This window comes from Mastigoproctus giganteus, chromosome 14 (assembly GCF_048544385.1).
Source record: "Mastigoproctus giganteus isolate SK-2022 chromosome 14, ASM4854438v1, whole genome shotgun sequence".
Classification (NCBI taxonomy): Eukaryota; Metazoa; Arthropoda; class Arachnida; order Uropygi; family Thelyphonidae; genus Mastigoproctus; species Mastigoproctus giganteus.
This window is the reverse complement of record NC_143588.1, coordinates 15,059,782-15,082,693: the sequence shown is the minus strand read 5'-3', so window position 1 is coordinate 15,082,693 and position 22,912 is coordinate 15,059,782. Positions and strand designations below refer to the sequence as shown.

The 22,912-nt window shown below is 37.2% G+C and overlaps 1 protein-coding gene across 3 annotated transcripts in view; it reads right to left on the bottom strand.

Annotated features, from left to right (window-relative positions):
• Positions 1 to 22,912, bottom strand: part of LOC150074989 (ubiquitin carboxyl-terminal hydrolase 47-like) — a 486,634-nt gene that overhangs the window by 155,437 nt on the left and 308,285 nt on the right. For all 3 annotated transcript variants that reach the window (XM_090388947.1, XM_090388945.1, XM_090388946.1), the window contains exon 19: positions 8,670 to 8,774. In XM_090388947.1, coding sequence (XP_090245073.1) covers positions 8,670 to 8,774 — 105 coding nt within the window. The remainder of the gene's footprint in view (positions 1 to 8,669; positions 8,775 to 22,912) is intronic.

Sequence of the window (22,912 nt, the reverse complement as noted above, 5' to 3'; positions counted from 1 at the left end):
ACTTCTTTGGGTATATTAATGGAAGTGATCTAGGGCTAGCTATATATTACAGCATGAATTGTCAAACTAATAGAGCAAGCTTATCTGCGAAAAGATCTAAACCTCCCAAGGACTTCCTAATTCATTTCAGAAATATACGTGGTCTCAATTCTAATCTCAAAGATGTCCATTTCCACTTGCAGTCTGCCAAACCCCATGTACTTTTTCTGACAGAATCTCAGTTATCAGTTGATTCAACTACTGCTTATCTCAGATGCCCAAATTATTCGCTGTATGATTCCTTTCGCCTCAAAAGTGGTACTTGTGCATACGTCCGTTCCGATATTCCCTGTCAGAGACTTGGCAATTTGGAATCTCCTCTCTTTGATCTTCTCTTTCTTAAAATCTCTCTACCTCATTGTGTCAAATTCATCTGTTGTCTCTACTGTTCTCCCAACTCCACTAATCACTTGGAGCTCTTTGACTTCCTCTCTTTGCAACTTTACTTTCTCCAGTCCAACTTTCCTAACAGTGAGGTAATTTTCCTTGGTGATTTTAATGTATACAACTCCAGCTGGCTTCCATTTTCTAGTCACACTGACCCAGCTGGCTTCCATTTTCTAGTCACACCGACCCAGCTGGTCGAAATGCTGAGGCTTTTGCAATTACCAATGACCTTGCACAGATTATTCGTTTACCTACAAGAATACCGGGCAATCCTAACCATACAGCCAACATACAGCTTGATCTTTTTCTCACAAACAACCCTTCTAAGTACATGGTTGAAATGAGAGGTCCTTTAGGCACTTCAGATCACAACTTGGTGATTGTCTCTTCTCCAATGGAGCCTTTATCTCATGGCTATTCCCAACCTCGTGTTGTCTGGCATTACAAGAAGGCAAAATGGGATGACCTGCAAGATTTCTTTTCTTCTTTTCCTTGGTCAGATTACTGTTTCAAAACTTCTGATGTCAACGTCTGCTCAGATCATGTCAGCGAAATTATTCTTGCAGGAATGGAATCCTTTATCCCACACTCCACTTTAAAATCTTGTCCTTTATCTAAACCTTGGTTTTTCAGTAAATGTGCTACGGCTGTTCAAGAGAAGAATGTTGCATATCGTAATTGGCTTGTTTCTAATTCTTCAGTTTCATTTTCTGCCTACACCAAAGCTCGCAACGATTGTAAAGCAGTTATTAATCAGTCCAAACTAGAGTTTGAACAGGCTAAGAGTAGAAAACTTGCTTCTTGCCCTAATGATAGCCGAGCATTCTAGTCTTTTGCTAAAGCTATTGGCCACAACTTTTGCCCATCTCTGCTCCCACCTCTGTCCAAACCGGATGGTTCTGTTATCACTTCAGCCAAGGATAAAGCTGACCTGCTAGCTTCCCATTTTTCTTCCAACTCATGTATTAATGATCTTGGTAAAACACCTCCCACCATTCCCAGTACACCCCATTCAATGCCTCCTGTGGTCTTCTGTAAAAAGGATGTCAGAAGGATTTTGACGAATCTTGATACTAAGAAAGCTCCAGGTCCTTATAGTATTTCTCCACTTGTTCTCAAAAGGCTTTTGATCATGTTTGGCATAAAGGTCTTCTAAATAAGCTTCCATTTTATGGTTTGCCAAGTGGTTTTTATAATGGGGTACAGTTTTCTCTCTGACTGTTTGCTGAGGGTGATGGTAGACGGCTCTCTGTCTTCTAACTTCTCCACTAATGCTGGTGTTTCCGAAGGTTCAGTTCTTTCCTACTCTTTTCCTTTTGTATATTAATGAACTTCTTACATTGACCAGAAATCCTCTCCACAGTTTTGCTGATGACAGCACATTGCATTCCACCTTCCAGTTTGAGAAACCTTGCTCTACACAAACAGCTTCACTTTCTCGAATATCCACTACCAATTTCTTAAATTCTGATCTCCAGTTAATTCCCCCTTAGGACGAAAACAATTTAGTTAATTTCAATATTTCTAAAACTTAAATCTATCTTATATCTCACAAAAAGCATTCTTCTGCTCCTATGCTTATCTTTGAAGACAGATATCACTCAGATTTCTAGACAAGATCACATCACAAATATTACTTCCTCTGCATCATAAAAATTGGGTTCTCTTTTTTGCTCAGGCATTACTTTTCTCCTAAACAGCTACTCACGCTGTACAAATCTCAAATCCATCCTACCATGGACATCTAAGCTTCTAGACTCCACTGCTTTCCTTTTTGTTAGATACTTCCTTGGGTACTGTTCTTCTGAATTGGGTTCTATAATCCTATAATCCAACACCACCCCCCTCCAAACCAGTCTGAATGCAATTTTGCAACCAGTCAGCATCCTTTTCCTGTCCAACTTTCCAAATCATAGAACCAACTTTTCTCTTTCCTCATTTATTCCTTCAATGTTTTGAATGAATTATGTATATTAGGTGTTTTTTTAATGTCAAGTGAATATATGCAACACTGTAATATATGTTGGTAGGATATCTTAATGTGATGAACATTTTATCTCATTAATGGTGCACAGTTAGGGTTTCTTTAAAATTCTCCACATGGTGGAGTGAAAATCATCTAATCAGAACCCCATATTATTATTATTAGTAAAGGCACATGATGCAAGAAAGCAAGCTTATATAGCATCAGCCAAAAAAAAAAAAAAACAAAAAAAAAAAATTCTCATTTCACCCATCCACTTGTCCAAATGTTTGTCTAGTTCTGCCTTGAATCTATTTAAGCTATCACCTTTTACGACAGATGGAAGTTTGCTTCAGCAATCAACCACCCGCTGCCTAAAGGCAAACTTCCGTGCATCTATCATACAATTGTCTATTTCTCTCTCTATTTGAATTATGCCCTCTCAGACGATTATTCTGAGCAAGAGGAATAATCCCATCTACATTGAGCATGCTCAAACCATTCAAGGCTTTATACACCTCAATCAGATCACCTCGCAGGTGCCTAGTCTCCAGACATTGTAATTCAAAACTTAAGCCTTTCTTTGTAAGAGCAACCCTTTGTTCCATTCATTGCCCTTCTCTGAACTCATTCCAGCAGCTCTACATCCTTCTTGAAATGAGGCCTACGGACCTGTATACAGTACTCAAGGTGTGGCCTGACATTGCCTTATACAAGGGGATAATTACCTCCTTATTCCTGCTAGAAAAATTACTGTATATCATTGATAAGACACCATGAGCTACTCTTGCAGACTGTTTGTACTGCTCAGAAAACTTCATATCTGCCTGCACAATTACCCCCAGGTTCTTATTCATTCTCTACCACTGTCAGTGTGGTACCACAGAGTTGATAAGTTACTTTGGGATTACTGCTTCGCATATGTAGTACTTTACACCTGCCAAGGTTAAACTTTATTTGCCACCTCTCAGCCCATCTGCTCAACTTTTCTATATCCTGTTGCAGCACTGTACTGTCATTAGTGTCATTAACAACCCTGCCAACTTTTCTTTTGTCTGCAAACTTGGACATTAAGACTGATATACCATCATCAATATCATTTATGAATATAGAAAACAACTATGGATCCAATACTGAACCTTGAGGGACTCCACTAATAACATTAGTCCACAAAGAGCAGTGTTCATTGATTGCTACTCTGTCTTCTCCCAGTCAACCATCCCTTTATCCATAGCAGCAATTTGCCACCAATGCCAAGCTGCTCCAATTTGTGCAGCAGTCTTCCATGTGCAACAATATCAAAGGCTTTTCTAAGATCCAAATATACGATATCAAAGTTATTTTTTGCATCCAGTTCCTTTGTGACTACATCATAGTATCCAATCAAATTAGTCAAACAAGACTTCCCCTTAACAAATCCATGCCGTGTGCGAGCAATAACTGAAGTCTTGTCTAGATGATCCTGCAATGTTTCTTTAACCAGTGCATCCATTAATTTCCCTGGAACAGAAGTTAAACTAACAGGTTTGTAATTATCTGTCTCCCTTTGATCCTCCTTTGTGGATTGGGGTCACATTTGCACATCTCCAGTCCATGGGTATCTCCCCTGAGTTCAGGGAAGCTCTCGTAATTATGGCTAATGGTTTGCTTACTTCCTTTGCTACCTTCTTTAATATAACTGGATAGATTCCATCCACCATAGGTGCCTTTCTTGTGTTTACCTTCAACAATTTCCCCTTCTCTTTACTCTCAGTTATTACAAGATTATCTAGCTTACTGTCAGAATTGAATACATCTCTGGCATTCCCCTCCCTGAATAACTCCACCATGTGTGAATGTAGATACAAAATATTCATTTAGTTTGTTGGCTACCTGAGCAGGATCATCAACAGTTGAACCATCAATATCAAGTGGACCAATCTGATTCATCCCCTTCCTTCTGCAGTTTACATAAGTAAAGAATTCTTTGCTGTTTTTCTTTGCATTCTTTGCCAAAGATTTCTCGTAATCTGCCTTCGCCTGCCTAACCTCCTTTGCAACTTGGTTACAGACCAGCTTATATCTATCACAGGCTTCTGTGTCACATGTTAATTTATAGGTATCCCATGCATTTTTCTTCTGTCACATGTACCCCCAGGGGCTCACATCTGGTGAGTATGGGCTTGGCACACTTAGGGTCCTGAGCTGGATATCATCATTGTTCTCTTTCTTGGTGATTCCCTTCTATTTCTGACCCCCCCCCTTCTCTCTCTCTCTCTCTCTCTCTCTCTCTCTCTCTCTCTCTCTCTCTCTCTCAGGGGTAATTCAGAATTTTTTTTTTTTTTGGCTGGTGCAGCAAAAGCCTCAGGCTTTCTTGCACCATATGGCTAATTATAATAATAATAATAATGTCTAATTAGTTCATCTGACATCCATTTAGGCCTAAATCTTGAACAATATTTCTTTGTTGGTATGAAAAGCCTAGTAGCTTCCAAGATTAATTCTTTGAATGCTTTCCAATTTGAATTTGCTGTTGGTAACATCATCAGTTGGTCCCACCGTATAGAATTTAAATACTGTCTCAGACCACCGTAGTCTCCTTTACGAAAGCAAAAACCCTTCCCTTTACCCTTGATGGTAGTTACCTCTTTGAGTAAATCCCACTTGAGCACACTGTGATCACTGCCACCTGGTGGTTCCTTTATGTGAAGATTTTTGATGCATGAAGAATCACTATTGATAATCATGTCAAGAGTATTACTCCCTCTAGTTGCCTCCCGAACATGCTGCTGTAGAAAACAATCATCCAATAAATCCACAAAAGACTTGCTAGTGTGTGAGTGACCAACCCATAAATTCCAATCAATATCTGGGAAATTAAAATCCCCCATTATAAGACACTAATTTACTGGCCCACTCTATTTCTCTGCACAATTGGTCATTATACTCATCAGATTCATTAGGCCTATAACACACACACTCTCATTTTTCCTTTCCCAGTGCTTATGTTATTCAGACTCAACATTGCATTGTACACCAACATCAATTGGATGCACTTCCTTAGATTTTATGTGTTTCTTAACTAACAGCATAACCCACCTCCCTTACTGTCCTGTCTATTCTTTCTGTACACATTGTACTCCCCAAATTCCAATTCTGCACTGCTTATGTCTGTGTGACACCACGTCTCTGATATCCCAACAATATCTGCATTTGATGTCTTGACTAGCACTTCAAGCTCATTGAATTTATTAACTATACTCCTAGCATTGGTGTACCTGCAAGTATACATGCACCTGTTTTTACTCTTAGTTACCCTAACACAGCACATGTATTTATTTGTTCCACTATTACTCCCAGCAGTCTTGGAAATTCCAATTGCTTTGCTTTCCAGGCTGCTGCTCAATTGCATTTCAATAGAAGTAGTGCAAGAATCTCTTTTACCTCTGCCAGCAGCTGCTGTTAATCTATTAGTTCTTGTATCTGCTAGCTTGTGGGGCCAAGCTAGCAGTTTTCTGACCCACCTAACTGAAGAATATTTGCATCAGCTAATATTCTTGCACCCTTTCTATTTAAGTGTATCCCATCCCTGTAGAAGCAGTCTCTCTTTTTAAGTAATTCTGCCGCTCTCCTACTCTTAATATCATTAGTGCCAATGTGTACAACAATATCACCCTTTGTGCCCTTAAAGGATGATATCTGCCCTACAACATCATCATCAACCTTTTCCCCCTGGCAGACATACCCTGGTTCTGTTCCATTTATCCTTTTTGCACAATATGTTCTCTGTTTCCCTAACAAATGAGTCACTTACAACAACTAGTTTCTTTGGGAACAAGGCATTCTGCTTTGGGGGTTGCCGCTGTGTTGCTTGATATAACATAAACTTATGTTATATTTCAGTAATATTTTACTTACTGAAACTTATATAAGTTTCAGTAAAATCTCAAAGTCAGTAGCTCTATACATTAATGTTCTATTTTGGGGAAATAATAAATACAAATTTCAGTAAAATATCAAAGTCAGTAATTAACATGCAAAGATTGCCATTATAACCTAAAATATTCAAAATTTATTATTATAAGAACACATGATATTAAAGGAGATTTTTAAAATACATATAAAGAATAGAAGAAGTATAAGCACTTTGGGTATCCCAAGGCATACCACTGCCGCTTCTTCATTTTTGTCTGAGTTACTTGAATTGCACTACTAGAATGTGTAGCCTTCTGCTACTAGAATTGCTGATTGTTTCTATCTATTTGAATATTTATCAACTTATCTAATAAATGGGTTAGCAAACTTCAGATTTATATATGTGGAGGATTTTGCCTAAAATTGCAAATACACAATATTTATTCCAGTGATTAAGAAAGCATATGAGTTACATTTTTGATTTCCTGCACTTGTTGGTCAATACAAGTGCAGGACTTCTCACATACACTGCAGCTCTTACAGTACTTGTAGTAGTAGTGGGAGCAAATGATGCAACAAAGCAAGCTTATATAGAATCAGTCAAAAAAAAAAAAAAAAAATTGGGGACACATTTGCACCTTCAGTCCACAAGAACCTCTCCTGAATCCCAGAATAGTCTCATATTAAGGCTAAGGGTTTACTTACCTCCTTTGCTGCCTCCCTTAATACAACTGGATAAATTCAATCCACCACAGGCACCTTTTTTTTGTTTGGCTTCAACAATTCCTCTTCCACTCTCCTTTCAGTTCTCACGAAATTATTTAGCTCCCCATTAGAGTTTGATAAACCTCTGGCATTTCCTCTCCTAAAGAATTTCTCATGTGTGAATGTAAAATACCAATTCAATTGCTCAGCAACCTGACCTGAGTGTCATCAACAGTTAACCCATTTAACATCAAGTGGCCAATGTGATTCAATCCCTTCCTTCTACTTTTAAGAGTGCAACTTCCTCCTTCCACTGAAAAGAGTGCAAAGAACAGCTCTGCATTCTTTACAGTAGAAATACCTATAATACATATTCAATTTGTCAGTAGCATGAGGAGTGTCATCAACAGTTAACTCACTGACATAAAGTAGTCCAATATATTCAGCCCTTTCTTTCTACTTTTAATATAAGCAAAGGAATATTTTCTGCTTTTCTTTGCAGATATATATCAGGCTTAATGTCCAAGTTTCCTGATGATACAAAGGTTGGCAGGGTTGTTAATGACAGTAAAGACAACATATGGGTAGTAGTAACCCAAGAGAAATGTACCAACTGTGTGGTACTACATCCAGGGAAGTGGAGAATCAAAAAGACCTGGGATGGTAATGAAGTTTTCTGAGCAGTGCAGATGGGCTGCCACAGCTGGTCATGGAGTCTTGTCAATGATATATATATATATATATTTTTTTTTTTTTGGTAGTTCATTGGGAGGTGCATTATGGCCACAGAAGCATCGGCTTCTGTGGCCATAATGCACCTCCCAAGGTTTTTGCAGTACTTTGATCCAAGCCCGAGGCGGGATTCGAACCCGCAACCTTTGGGTTGCCAGGCAGGCACTTTACCCACCCAGCTAGCCCGGTCAGCTGTCAATGATATATAGGAATTTTGCTAGCAGAGACAAGATGATTATCCCTTTGTAAAAGGGCAATGGTCAGGCCACACCTTGAGTACCGTGTACAGATCTGGAAGCCTCATTTTAGGAAAGATGTAGAGTTGTTAAAACGAGTATAGAGAAGGGCAACAAGACTGGTGAGAGGAACAATGAGATGCTCTTACCAAGAGAGGCTTTAAGGGGTTGAAATGCATTTAGGAAGATTCACTTGGAATTTACATCAGAACACAGTTATGCCCATCTGTCTTTGTGGTAATAATGATTTGTTGGAATGATTAAATAAAACACTGCAGTGGTTGGTGCCACCTTCCTGAGAGCTGCTGTGCAATTTAAAGGGATGATTAACTCAGGTGACAGTCATCTTATTTAGTGTATTATATTTACGGATGCCATTTAGTTATCCTAAGTAGGCAGCATTTTATTTTCGGGTAAAAATTTCTATACCACGGCCACACTGCAAACTAAGTTCTTCCTGCATTGCTGATGTTTTGCTGGAACTGAATATTTTAAGACCATCCTAATGTGCACAAGGCAAGAATTGTGCATGGATGGCTTGATTCTGGAAAAAAAAAATGTTTGGCAATAGCCAAAATTACTATTTCGTTTTTGTGATTTACAGAGCCAAACTTTATTAATATTTACATAAAAAGTAAAAGTTACTTAAATATTTTCATTCATTTTAACATGCATATTATGAGTACATTTTAAAGAATTTAATCCAGTCTTACTTTGTGTGCAGCAGCTGTTGCTTCAGCCAAAGTATCATCTTTGTGAACTTTAAGCCTCATTTCTATCATTCTATTTTGTAGTGGATGATGACAGAATAATTTTATCTATAATATATAAAAATATTAATGTAACTTTTCAAAATACTAGTATAAAACTGACAAAGTAATTTCAATAAATAAAAAAGTTTTCTCCATTCTACTGAAGCAATTCTGAATGATAAATTAATATAATAAACATTATATTAATGTAAAAATGTTCTTGGTGAATGGTTACAGTTCTTAAATATTCTTGGAAAAATTAGCCTATTAAACTAATAAAAGGGGATTAAAATCTATTCAATATCAGTGAATACTAAAACCAGAGAAAATAATAAAATTAATTAAATACTAAAGAAATCTAATCTAATCAAATTAAATTAAGTAAATAGTGCTTAAATTGTATAAGGAATTAAAACTACATAAATATCTAAAGATTTCAAGAAGACATCTTCCCTTCTTTAGTTAGACTACATGAAAAGGAAACACAACAAGATACGTTTATAGACATGAACTTATCACGCAAAACTACAGTTCAGAGTATAGAGATGTTTCCTGTGAAGCTGTGCTACCAGAAATTAAGCTGTCATTACTAAAATTCTGCCATTTTTAACCATGTTATATGGCTTCTAATGTCACGTGTATGTGACATTAGAACGTAATCATCTCTATTTATGCAGAGAGATGAATGCGATCATCTCTATTTAGTACATTTACACATGCCATTCTTACATATATCATATACAGAATTGATTCTTATCACTTACAGAATCCATTAATGATTAGAATAATGACACTTATACCATAAATGACAGACCACTTGGTGGTGCATATAGAAGTTATGCATTCTGGTAATTGGTCTACAGCCTTGATGAGATTCCCTCAAATAATGTACATCTGAAGTACATGAATGAAAGGTTCCAGGTAGCTGCATGTAACCCATGTCACCACTACCTAATGATAGACTTATTGGTCTCTCATTAGTTATTGAGTAGTCTAAAATAGTGACTCTGATAACTTTCAAATAAAAGCCGAAATTGCCTTTCAGTGACTGTTTCTTTAAATAGTGTCACTGAACTTAAGCTACACTATCATTATGGTGGATTTCGACGCTAAGTTTGGAAAGAGACAAAACAGCACAGAAAGGGGAACTATAGGAAATTTTGGAATTTGTGAAAGAAATGAAAGAGGTGAAAGACTTGTAGAATTTGCAGAATCTTGAGGAATGTCAATAATGAACACTTTTTTCAAGAAAAAGGTGAACAGAAAGTGGACATGGCAGAGCCCAAATGGATTAACAACTAATGAAATCGACTTCATCTCACTAACAGAAGATATATTGTGAATGACATTACAGTCCTAAACAAGGTAAATGTTGGAAGTGATCACAGAATGGTAAGATGCACATTTGAGATAGATTTTATTTATTTCGTATGATGTGATCAATACACGAAGGAACCAGTTTTTTCTTGCATCCTTCGTGTATCATGGCCGGGATATCCAACCAACTGGTTGGTTCAGCACCATTGTGATATCCAGCCAGAGGCGGGAATCGAACCTGCAACCTTTGGGTTGCCAGGCAGGCACTTTACTACCCGGCTAGCCCGGTCGGCTTTGAGATAGATGTAAGAAAAGAAAGGAAAAAACTGACTCCAGTAAATAATATGAAGGTCTTTGAGATAACAGAAGAGGAGAAAAAGCAGTATGTACTGGAACTTAAGAACAAGTTTGAGCTTCTGCAGGTTGTTCGGGATCAAGATATCAACGAGGTCTACTACAACTTTCTGAAAGTGATAAAAAAAAATAAAAAGAAAAAGAAGAAAAAAAAAAAAAAAAAAACCACTTGTGATGATGAACTCAAGAAGACAAATGAAGAGAAATATAAACACTGACAAGGATAAAATTGATTGTTATTTGGTTTTTAGAGCATTAGCAACTAAGGCCATATTGCTCCAGGGATATGCGGCGGTCATTCCTTGACCTTTCCGCATCCTCCGTATTTGGTGGTCACAGGCTCGAACCCTGGTTTAATCAAGAAGCATGTGCTATGCACTGCTGCTCCTGCCCACCTGGCTATGGAGGTGCCAGATAAAATTGAGTAAACAGCCAGGCCTCGCATAACGCGAGTTCGATTAACGCATGTTTCAGTTACCGCTATTTGAAAAAATTATACCACTTTTCACTTTACACGATTCAAATTTCCAGTTAATGCAATTTTTTTTTTTATGCGATAGTTGAAAAAGATTTGAATCGCGCGTCGGACGGGCAATAAACAAACGTTTGCCTGCTGCCTGCCTTGGTGTGTTCCATCCGCTAATATAAGTCAATGCAGACTTGCATTTAAAAATTCTAATTTTTAAATGAGCCAGATGAAAATGTTACCGCGCAGGAGATAACGGTAAAAGAACTAGATGAAATCTTTCATATCGCAGAGAACCTCAAACAAAAGGTGTGAGGTTCTCTGCGGTATTTATTTTGCCAGGACCCAGAGAAGATTGTCGGCTATCGGAAATTGATTGATGAAAAGAGCAAGTCAACACTGTTCAAATATTTCTGCAACAGTCATTTCTTCATTGTGTATTTTATGTCAGAGGTTCCCAAACTTTCTCGGTTCACGATGCACTTAGTGTCTCAGTAATTTTTTTACGGCGCACCTAGACCAGAAGAAATACCTAACAATTCCGTTTAGTGGTTAGGTCCAAACAACTTAATAAGTTTAAGGCTCAGCTGGACAGGTATTTTGAACGAACAGAGGGGAGAAGTGGAAGTGGTTTTTTTTTTTTTTTTGGCTGATGCTGCTGGGCGAAATTTGATGGAATAGTTCAGTGAAAATCAGACAGCTGCACTTGACATTTCTGAGGCCTTTGATGATTGTGTTTGGCATAACAATCTTCTAAACAAGATTCCATCTTATGGATTGCCATCTGTTTTTCTCAAATGAATATCTAATTTTCTCTTTAACCACCAAGTGTGGCTGATAGCTCTCTATTTTCTAATATCTCATCTAATTCTCTTGTCCCCACCCCATAGTTTACTTCATTCTCTACCTCTTTTATATTAATAACCTTCTTTCTCTGATCAAAAAATCCAGTTCATAGTTTTGCATACCACATTCTATTTTAGGGATAAAAATCACAGGGTGAGTTCAAGGAAGCTTACCCTGCCAAAAAACCGAGTAAGTATCCCAAAATCTCTCTCTTAAGTTTCTCAACTCTATTCAAAAGAGAGTAGTCAGATTAATTAATCACCCACCACTTACAAAATATTTCTATTTTCTGTCTTCTTGAAATTCAATTTATGCTTCATTCCTTTTCTATAGGTACTTTTATGGCAGCATTCTTCAGAAAGGGCATCTGTAATTCCCCTATCCCCATCTGTAATTCCCCCGTCCCTGCTGCAGTATGAACATATACTGCAGCAGGTCCACATCCAACCCCAAAATTATAGAATCAGTTTTTTTCTCTTCCTCATTAGCCCCTCCGCTTCTGTGCTCTGGAACAAGTTTCCTTCACATGTATTTCCCAAAAATTATGATCTACAAAAATTCAAGTCTAATGTCAACAAGTATTTCTGCCTTCTTATCTTCAACCCATAAAAGGTAAAGTGCAGCCATTATTAACCCACTGCAGCATAGAAGCCTCCTCAACAATTCATGCTGAGGGAAATGGACCATAATCTGCCATGCTGGTCCAGTGCAGGTTGGCAGATCGACCGTATTTAGCAGTCAGCGGCTTGAACCCCGGTCTACTCAAGGAGCATGTGCTACTGCACTCCTGCTCCTGACCACTCGGTTACAAAAGTTATATAGATTCTAATACCTTTTATGTTTGTGATTATCACGAGGAAAAAAAAGTTACTTAATGTATGCAGTGAGTTGCATTTCAAGTGTGTTAACAAATGGTATAATTCATTTTTTATAACAAAAAAATTGAGCAAAGGGCAATGACTTTTAAGGATGAAATAAGAGCATTTCATTCCTGCACCTATTCCATTCATATTGCTTATTCATTCCTCCAATGAGTGTATAAACATAACATTCAGTGCTTCAGCTACGATATATGGTCTATGGATAATCTATGTGAAGAAAAAAAGTTGCTGGATTTCTATTAGTACAATTTTAATGAAATTTGGAAAGGAAGGCAAATTTTTCTAAAAGAGCGAAATATAAAATTTCATGAAAGTTCTGCGAGTGTTGAGTTATTACAGGTGGACATACAAACAAAGAAATAATAGTTGCCAGATTTCTGTTGATCTAATTTTTATGAAATTTTGGATGGCTCTAACAAATTTTTATAAATGAGCTAAATATAAAATTTAATAAAATCCACCCACTAGGATTTGAGTTATTACATACAGATAGATGGCCACACAAAGATAAAATGTGCTTTATGCATATATACTAATGCATCTAAAAAAAGTACTGAGACTATACCACAAAAAAGACTCAGTTTCTCGAATGGGTTGAAAGATGGCAATGTGTCTAGTGAGAGTGGCAAAAGGACAACCATATTAGGAGAGATTACACATATGCAGGCTACAGAGATTGGTAATTAGATATCTTAGAGGAAATCTGATTAGGGTTGATATGAGAGGGCTACTAGAATCACTCTATTATAATAATAATATGATTTTATTATACTGCACAGAAAGTTTAATTCCACTGATCATGGAACCTTGCATTCACAATTGTACTACTCTCTTCTTGAAGACCTATCAACATATTTAGAGTTGTGTCTAACACATTGTGCTTGGATAGGATGTGACAAACTATTAAGAGGGGTATCAGAATATTAATGGTAAGGCAGTGTATATAACACAACTATTTTTTTTTCACATATTTTTATATGCACTGCACATTGCTCTTACGATTGCTTGTATAGTAGGAAATGTCTATTTATTCAAATCACATTTCTTATTTATAATCTGGCATGAACAACTAGGTCAGGGGAGTTTACAAGCAATTATTTTGACAATGAATAAAATCATTAACTGTATTTAGCAGTCACAAAGGCTTGAACCAAGGGTCACTCAAATGCACCTGTATTACTGCATCTCATGCCTTTTCCAGACTTTATAAAGTGCAAAAGGTCTTGGGTCTTCTGCATATTATAAACACTGTTATAATTACTTTACATTGCGTTGAAGGATATTACTAAATTAGCTTTTCACAAAGTTCAACGAAAGTATGATTTCCATGTTACAGTATATCTACATAGATTAGCAGACTTCAAAGCTAATTTATTAATTAGAAACGAAGAATAAAATTTTATATACAAATTTGCTTTTTTTTTTTGCAAATTCCTAATTTAATGAGAAAGTTACAGTTTGTATTTTCTTTTTTGCGAAAAGGGAGAGAAAAACTATGTATGGATATAAACAGGGGCATTCATAGGGTATGTGGTGCCTGGGTGCCAATTGGAATTTAGCAGCCCCCTTTAAAATTTTCTACATATGTGTATGTAATTTTCAGGTTTTCAGGCACCCCCTGAAAGTTAGCACTTGGATGCAGTGCACCCCTTGCACCCTTGGGACAGCCTGCCCCTGGATGTAAAGACTGTGTTCTGAAGAATGGGTAAAAAAGAAGTCTTCACTGTAAATCCAGGGATTTGGCAATGTATGTTTCTCTACATTTTCGGATTCTGTGGCCATGTGGTTTCCAAAGAAATTGTTTTTACTACAGTTGTTATTTGGTTTTTAGGAGCATTAGCAACTAAGGCCATATTGCTCTGGGGATATGCGATGGTCATTCCCTGACCTTTCTGCATCCTCCGTATTTGGTGGTCACGGGCTTGAACCCCGGTCTAATCAAGAAGCGTGTGCTACGCACAGCTGCTCCTGCCCACCTGGCTACGGAGGCACCTTTTACTGCAGTCAACTCTTGTTGTATTCATTACTGTTGCATTCTATTCTTGATCTCTTTTCTTTATTTCATAAATCCAGCAATCTCAGAAAGCACTCATGAAGAGGAAGCAAGACCTGTTTCAGCAAGCTGTAATGTACTTTTATTAAGTGTCTTTAAAAATTATCTTTCCCAGTCTCAATACACTGCAACTTAAATTGAGAAGATGTGTAATTTTGCTAATTTTAACCTTTAACAAATATATTTTATATAGTTTTTGGACTTAACAGGGGCAAAGTTTGGAAGGTTCCAAATTTTCCAATCCCCCATATTTACTGATATGCCTCTTGGCAGAAACAAGCCTCAGCAAAACCAACTGGCACAGAACAGCAATATTTTCTCTATATTAATCTCAATAAAATTTTCACAGATAATCTGTTATTTTCTCACATTCCATATCGGAATTAAATTTGTACTTCTTAGAGTTTTTGAGCAAGAGAAAATAGACTCGAAATTCACAGCAGTTTGTTTATATTTTATTTGTAACTCACACATAGACTTTTAAAATACACCTCTTCCTTTTACTCTCCATACTGATCACTTCATTTTGCACCTTTATTTCAAGTTTCCCTATGCATATACTGGTTAAGAAAAGCAAAAATGCTTCAACAGGTCTATTGTCACATTGTGTCAGCAATTATTTCTATTATATTTTAGAGAATATATTTATTAAAATTATTATTATTTTTTTTATTTTAGTAGAATTTCATATTTATTCAGCTTGTTGCTGGCAGCCAGTAATTTTGGAAGATATCAGGATTATCTTCCTTTGCCGCACTTAATTTTTTTCCCATCTAACTTCAGAATTTCAGTTCTATCTTCTCATTTTCTGGTTATCTGAAATATTCAGGACCACCAAAGAGAAGCTTAGAAAAGTTTATGGAGGACATGGAGGAGTACGAACTAGTGCAGAGTAGCACGTGACAGGAAAGGGGAGTTTATTTTATTTTATTTTTTTTGGCAGTTGTAGCAAAAGACTAGTTTTCTTTCATCATTTTCCAGTTTTAATATTAAACATCATGTATACCACATCCAGAAGAGGATCACGTCAACTTATTTCTCAGCATGGAATAAAATAAGAGAATTTAATAGTCTTCTAAGCAGTCTTCTTGATAATTTCATAATCAGCACATTACTTCTTAACTTAATCTTGTAACCAGAGTTTACATGATTATCAAGATTAAGTTAAGGTAAGGTCTCTCCTTTTTCCAACCATTCTGATGATTTGTATCTAAATACGAATTAGAAGCACATTTCTGCTAAGCCTTTATATTCCAGCAATGAATAAACTGATCACTAATATACATTAATATTAATAATAATAATAATTATATTCATTGTACAAAATATATCTTTTTGTAAATTACTTTAGTTTCAATCTTAAAGTGATATATTATTTAATGTGTTTTCATACATTTGTGTTCAGTATTATTATTAAAATTTAATAAACAATCTTAGCAGAATTAATAATATGTTTAAAATTTTTACAAGAATGCTTGAACATAGGAATCTAACTGATTTTGTATTAATTTAAGAGATTTGAATTCCAACACTTAGCCCCATGACAGGGTTAAATAGCGAAGGTGATAATGTAACAGAAAGCCAATGAAATAATTAGTTGGGTTCTACATACCTATCTTAATTATGACATTTGACATTCCATTAATTTAAGAGATTTGAATTTGTTTAGCCTGCTGATATGGCTAAAAAGTGAATGTGAAAATGTAGCATAAAGCCAATGAAATATTTAGTTGGATTCTATATACATATCTTAAAATTAATATATTTTATTCCATATAGATTTAATGTTTCCTACATATAATAGTACCATAAAGTACCCCCCCCCCTCTCTCTCTCAACGTATGTCACAGTGGAAAGCAGTAAACAATACTTTTAACTTATCTTAAAATTAATATATTTTATTCCATATAGATTTGATGTTTCCTACATATAATAGATCCATAAACTCCCCCCCCCCCTCTCTCTCAACGTATGTCACAGTGGAAAGCAGTAAACAATACTTTAAACTTACCTGTTTCATGTTTAGCTCTAGAAGAGCTTTTAATCACCTCCCCACAACCAATTTTATTCAATAGCTTAGCATTGACTAACAAAAATTTTTGCACTGCAGGACCATTTTTTTTTGTTAGAAAAATAAATAATAAAATCCAGCAAACATATACAGTGAATAAAAAATTGGCTCAAATAGTTAGTTGTTGCTTTATAAAAACAAACACTGAAAAAGATATTAAAAGCTACATTGAGTTTTCATACAACAGAAGAAATATTACTTTAGAAATAAATTTAGTATACTGATGGCTGTCTTGTCCATTTACAGCATATGACTGGTGGTCTAAATGAGTTTACAGTGATATAAATTAGCACTATGCTCTTCTACTCATACTCAATGAACTCTGCACATCCATGAGTTGACTTAAGTCAACTCATGGATGTGCAGAGTTCATTGAGTTTTAAGCAAATAGCACAGAACATCTATTCTAAATTTAAGACTCTGCCACAACAGCCTAGGCCATCATAGCTGAGGGGCCAGGAGCGGGAGTGCTCCTGGCCCCTCAACTATGATGGCCTAGGCTGTTGTTTCAAGCCCCTGACTGCTAAATATGGCCAATCTTAGCATTAATAGAGGCATATGATGCAAGAAATCAAGCTTATGCAGCATCAGTCAAAAAACAAAAAAAAAAAAAAAAACAACACTTCCACTTCACCCTTCCGTTCATTCGAAATACCTGTCCAGCTGAGCCTTAAATTTATTTAGGCTATTAATTTCCACAACAAGGGATGGAAGTCTGTTGCACCAACCAACTACCCGCTGGTTAAAGGCAAATTTCCACACATATATCGTACATCTGTCTTTCCTCAATTTGAATTTATGCCCTCTCAGGTGATTATTCTTGTGCTCTTAAAAGATGATATCCGCTCTACAACATCATCAAACTTTGCCCCTGGCAGACATACCCTGGTCCTGTTCCAACTATCCTTTTTACAAAGCATGTTCCCCATTTCCCTGACAATACAGTCACCAACAACTACTAGTTCCTGTGGGACCAGCACATTCTACCTTGGGGGTTAGCATTAGCATAGGCATTTGATGCAAGAAAGCAAGCTTATGCAGCATCAGCCAAAAAAAAAATAAAGTAAAATAAATAAATAAAAAATAACCACTTCCACTTAACCCCTCTGTTCGTTCGAAATACCTGTCCAGCTGAGCCTTAAACTTATTTAGGCTATCAACTTCCACGACAAGGGATGGAAGTCTGTTGCACCAACCAACCACCCGCTGGCTAAAGGCAAATTTCCGCACATCTATCCTACATCTGTCTTTCCTCAATTTGAACTTATGCCTTCTCAGGTGATTATTCTGAGCAAGAGGAACAATCCCATCAGCATTGAGCATGCTCAAACCATTCAAGGCTTTATACACCTCTATCAGATCACCTCGCTGGTGCCTAGTCTCCAGACACTGTAATTTGCATAACTTAAGCCTTTCTTCGTAAGAGTACCCCTTTGTTCCATTCACCAATCTTGTTGCCCTTCTCTGTACTTGTTCCAGCAGCTCTACATCCTTCTTGAAATGAGGCCTCCAGGCCTGTATACAGTACTCTAGGTGTGGCCTGACCATTGCCATTCAAGGGAATAATCACCTCCTTATCCCTGCTAGAAAAATTCCTATATATCATTGACAATACACCATGAGCTACTCTTGCAGCCCATCTGCACTGCTCAGAGAACTTCATATCTGCCTGCACAATCACCCCCAGGTCCCTTTCATTCTCTACCACTGTCAGTGTAGTACCACAGAGTTGATACGTTGCTCTGGGGTTGCTGTTTCCCATATGTAGTACTTTACATTTGTCAATGTTAAACTTCATTTGCCACCTCTCAGCCCATCTGCTCAACCTTTCCAGATCCTGTTGCAGCAGCATAGTGTCAGTAGTGTCCTTGACAACCCTGCCAACCTTCGTATCGTCTGCAAACTTGGACATTAAGCTTGATATCCCATCATCAATATCATTTATAAATACAGAGAACAATAAAGGACCCAATACTGAACCCCGAGGGACTCCACTAATAACATTAGTCCACGATGAGCAGTGTCCATTGATTACCACTCTCTGTCTTCTCCCCCTCAACCACCTCTTTATCCATAGCAGCAATTTGCCTCCAATGCCACACTGCTCCAATTTGTGCAGCAGTCTTCCATGTGCAACAGTATCAAAAGCCTTTCTAAGATCCAAGTATATAATATCAAAGTTATTCCCTGCATCCAGTTCTTTTGTGACTACATCATAGTATCCAATCAAATTGGTCAGGCAAGACTTCCCCTTAACAAAACCATGCTGTGTCTGAGCTATAACTGAAGTCTTGTCTAGATGATCCTGCAGTGCTTCTTTAACCAGTGCCCCCATTAATTTTCCGGGAACAGAAGTTAAACTCACAGGTCTATAACTACATGTGTCAGCCTTTGATCCTCCCTTGTGAATTGGGGTCACATTTGCACATCTCTAGTCCATGGGTACCTCCCAGAGTCCAAGGAAGCTCTCATAATTATGGCTAAGGGTTTGCTTACTTCCTTTGCTGCCTCCTTTAATATAACTGGATAGATCTCATCCACCCCAGGTGCCTTTCTTGTGTTTATCTTCAACAATTTCTCCTCAACTTTACTCTCAGTTATTACAAGATTCTCTAGCTTACTGCTAGAGTTGAATACACCTCTGGCATTCCCCTGGCTGAATAACTCCTCATTGGTGAATGTCGATGCAAAATATTCATTTAGCTTGTTAGCTACCTGAGCAGGGTCATCAACAGTTGACCCATCGATATTAAGTGGACCAATCTGATTCATCCCTTTCCTTCTACAGTTTACATAGGTAAAGAACTCTTTGCTGTTTTGCTTTGCATCCTTTGCCAAAGATTTCTCATAATCTGCCTTTGCCTGCCTAATCTCCTTTGGGACTTGGTTATAGACCAGTTTATATCTATCATAGGCTTCCATGTCACCCATTAATTTATATGTATCGCATGCATTTTTCTTCTCTGCCATATGTCTCATTAGTTCATCTGATATTATTTTAGGCCTAAACCTTGAACAATACTTCTTAGTTGGTATGTAAACTTGAACAATACTTCTTAGTTGGTATTCCAAGATAAATTCTTTGATGCTTCAAATTTTGAATTTGCTGTTGGTAACATCATCAGATGGTCCCACCATATAGAATTTAAATACTGTCTCAGACCACCGTAGTCGTCTTTACGAAAGCAATACCCCTTCCCTTTACCCCTAATGGTAGTTACCTCTTTGAGTAAATCCCACTTCAGAACACTGTGATCACTGCCACCTATTGGTTCATTTATCTGCAGATTCTTAATGCATGAAGAATCACTACTGATAATCAAATCAAGAGTATTACTCCCTCTAGTTGCCTCCCGAACATGCTGATGTAGAAAACAATCATCCAATAAATCCACAAAAGCCTTGCTAGTGTGTGAGTGACCAGCCCCCAAATTCCAGTCAATATCTGGGAAATTAAAATCCCCCATTATAAGACTCTCTGATTTACTGGCCCACTCTATTTCTCTGTACAGTTTCTTATTATATTCATCAGTCATTAGGCCTATAGCACACTCCTACTCTCAATTTTGATCTCCCAATGCTTATGTCACACCAAACTGACTCGACACTGCACTGTCCAGCGATGTCGACTGGCTTCACTTCCTTGAATTTTATATGTTTCTTAACTAATAGCATAACCCCTCCTCCCTTCCTATCCTGTCTATATTTTCTGTAGACATTGTACTCCCCAAATTCCAGTTCTGCTTTCCTTATATCTGTGTGACACCACGTCTCTAAAAATCCCAACAATATCTGTCTTTGATGTTTTGAGCAATAACTCAAATTCATCAAATTTATTTACTAAACTCCTAGCATTGGTGTACACGCAAGTATACATGCACCTGCTCTTCCTCTTAGCCACCCTAACACAACCCATGTGTTTACTTGTACCCCCATGATTCCTAGCAGTCTCTGTAACATCCTGCATCTTATTTTGCAGGCTGCTGCTCATTCGAATAGAAGCAGTGCAAGAATCACTTTCTCCTCTGCCAGTGGCTACTGTTAATCTATTAGTCCTTGTATCCCCCCAATCTAGCAGTTTTCCGACCCACCTAACACTGCCTCGATAGCATCAGCAAACATTCTTGCACCCTTTCTATTTAAGTGTATCCCATCCCTGTAGAAGCAGTCTCTCCTGTTAACAAGTACAGACCAGGCTTAAAAAAATTCTACCCCTTGAGCCCTGCTCAATCTTTCCAGGGCCGAATTGATCGACAGGGCTCTCATCATATACTCCCTCCTATCGTGTCTGGGCAGAATTGCAGACACTTTCAAATTCAACCCTAATTCACGGCTTTTTTTCATCAGTGACTTGTACTTGTTAAGTAATTCCACCGGTCTCCTACTCTTAATATCATTAGTGCCAACGTGTACAACTATATCACCTTTTGTGCCCTTAAAATTTATTTTTTACTTTTATAACCAACTTCTTCAGCATTCTAAAATCCACCTGAATCTCAAACTGTCAATCACAGAATCTGAAATTTCTCCCAGGAAACTAAAATGACTGCTAAATACAGTTAAGAATTGCATTCTTGGTAAAATGATTAGTTGTAAATTCCATTGACCTATGTGGTCATGACAGAGTACAAACTGAGAATTTTTTTTTAATCCATGGTCACAATTATTCAGGCTGTGATGGGTAATATTACTATGCTTTCTTCTATATGGTCTAAATGTACACTAAAGCAGCAATTTATGATTTAATGTGCGTTATACAGATATACTAAATATGAATCACACTAACTCTTTACATTTATAACAAGCATTCTCAAATATCTTTAAATACAATTGACTTTTATAAAAAATTTTTAGTGAATTAAATCATCACAAGACAGTACTTTAAATTTTACGCAGCAGTGCTTTTACTTTAATAATAAATCTGTTTTACTTCTGATGTCTTTTTCTGTACATTTCACTGTGATCTCTTCTTTTGCCGCTGTGTTGCGTGATGACCAAGTGCAAGCTCTGGCATCGATGTGGGCAGCTGAGAGCTTGATGGGCCCCTCAATTTAGATCTTTCGAGGGCATCCACCTTGCCCTTCAAGCTCTCATATAGGCCCAATCTGCCAACCCACACTGGACCAGCATGTCAGCTTATGGTTCATTTCCCTGAAAGTGAGGTGTTGAGGAGGCTTCCATCCCGGAGTAGACTGATAATGGCTGAACAACTTGTTTTTGAGTGCTTACTTATGGAAGTTGAAAGTATGCTGGCCAGTACACATACAGAAGGAAAAGACAGTTTACTAAATTTATTTCCAAGGAAAATTTATTTCTGCTGTATTAAAGACTACACTGAAGAGTGTTTTGGATTTACACAGGTGTTCCTACTAATTTCTGAAATTTATCTTTATGAAATTGTTAGTTAAGCTGTTAAGCTTTAATACCACTTACCAAAACAACCTTTTTTACTTCTGCTGTGTTCATTATATTTATTAGACAATATGATCATTCCTTCTCACCAAAAACGTATTTAGAAAAAGCAAAATCACTGAAAGAATAACACTGGAAATACATTGAACAGTTTTCTTCCTATTACTTTTTATTATAAGTTCTGGTTCTTCTGTTACTGACTGTGCCAAAACTCCTAACTATTGAAGATTTAATAATTTCTAAAATTAGCATTAGCAAAGGCACATGATGCAAGAAAGCAAGCTTATATAGCATCAGCAGAAAAAAAAAAAAAAAAACCCTTATTTCACCCATCCACTCACTCCAAATGTTTGTCAAGAACTGCCTTGAATCTATTTAAGCTATCAACTTCTGCAACGACAGATGGAAGTTTGTTCCAGCAATCAACCACCCGCTGGCTAAAGGCAAACTTCCACACACCTATCCTACAATTGTCTTTCCTCAATTTGAATTTATGCCCTCTCAGGTGATTATTCTGAGCAAAAGAAAGAATCCCATCAGCATTGAGCATGCTCAAACCATTCAAGGCTTTATACACCTCAATCAGATCATCTCGCATGTGCCTAGTCTCCAGGCACTTATTTACAAAACTTAAGTCTTTCTTCATAAGAGCAACCCTTTGTTCCATTCGATGGAACAAAGGGAACAAAATTCCCTTTGTTCCATCTTGTTGCCCTTCCCTGTACTCGTTCCAGCAGCTCTACATCCTTCTTGAAATGAGGCCTCCAGACCGTTGCCTTATACAAGGGAATAATCACCTCCTTA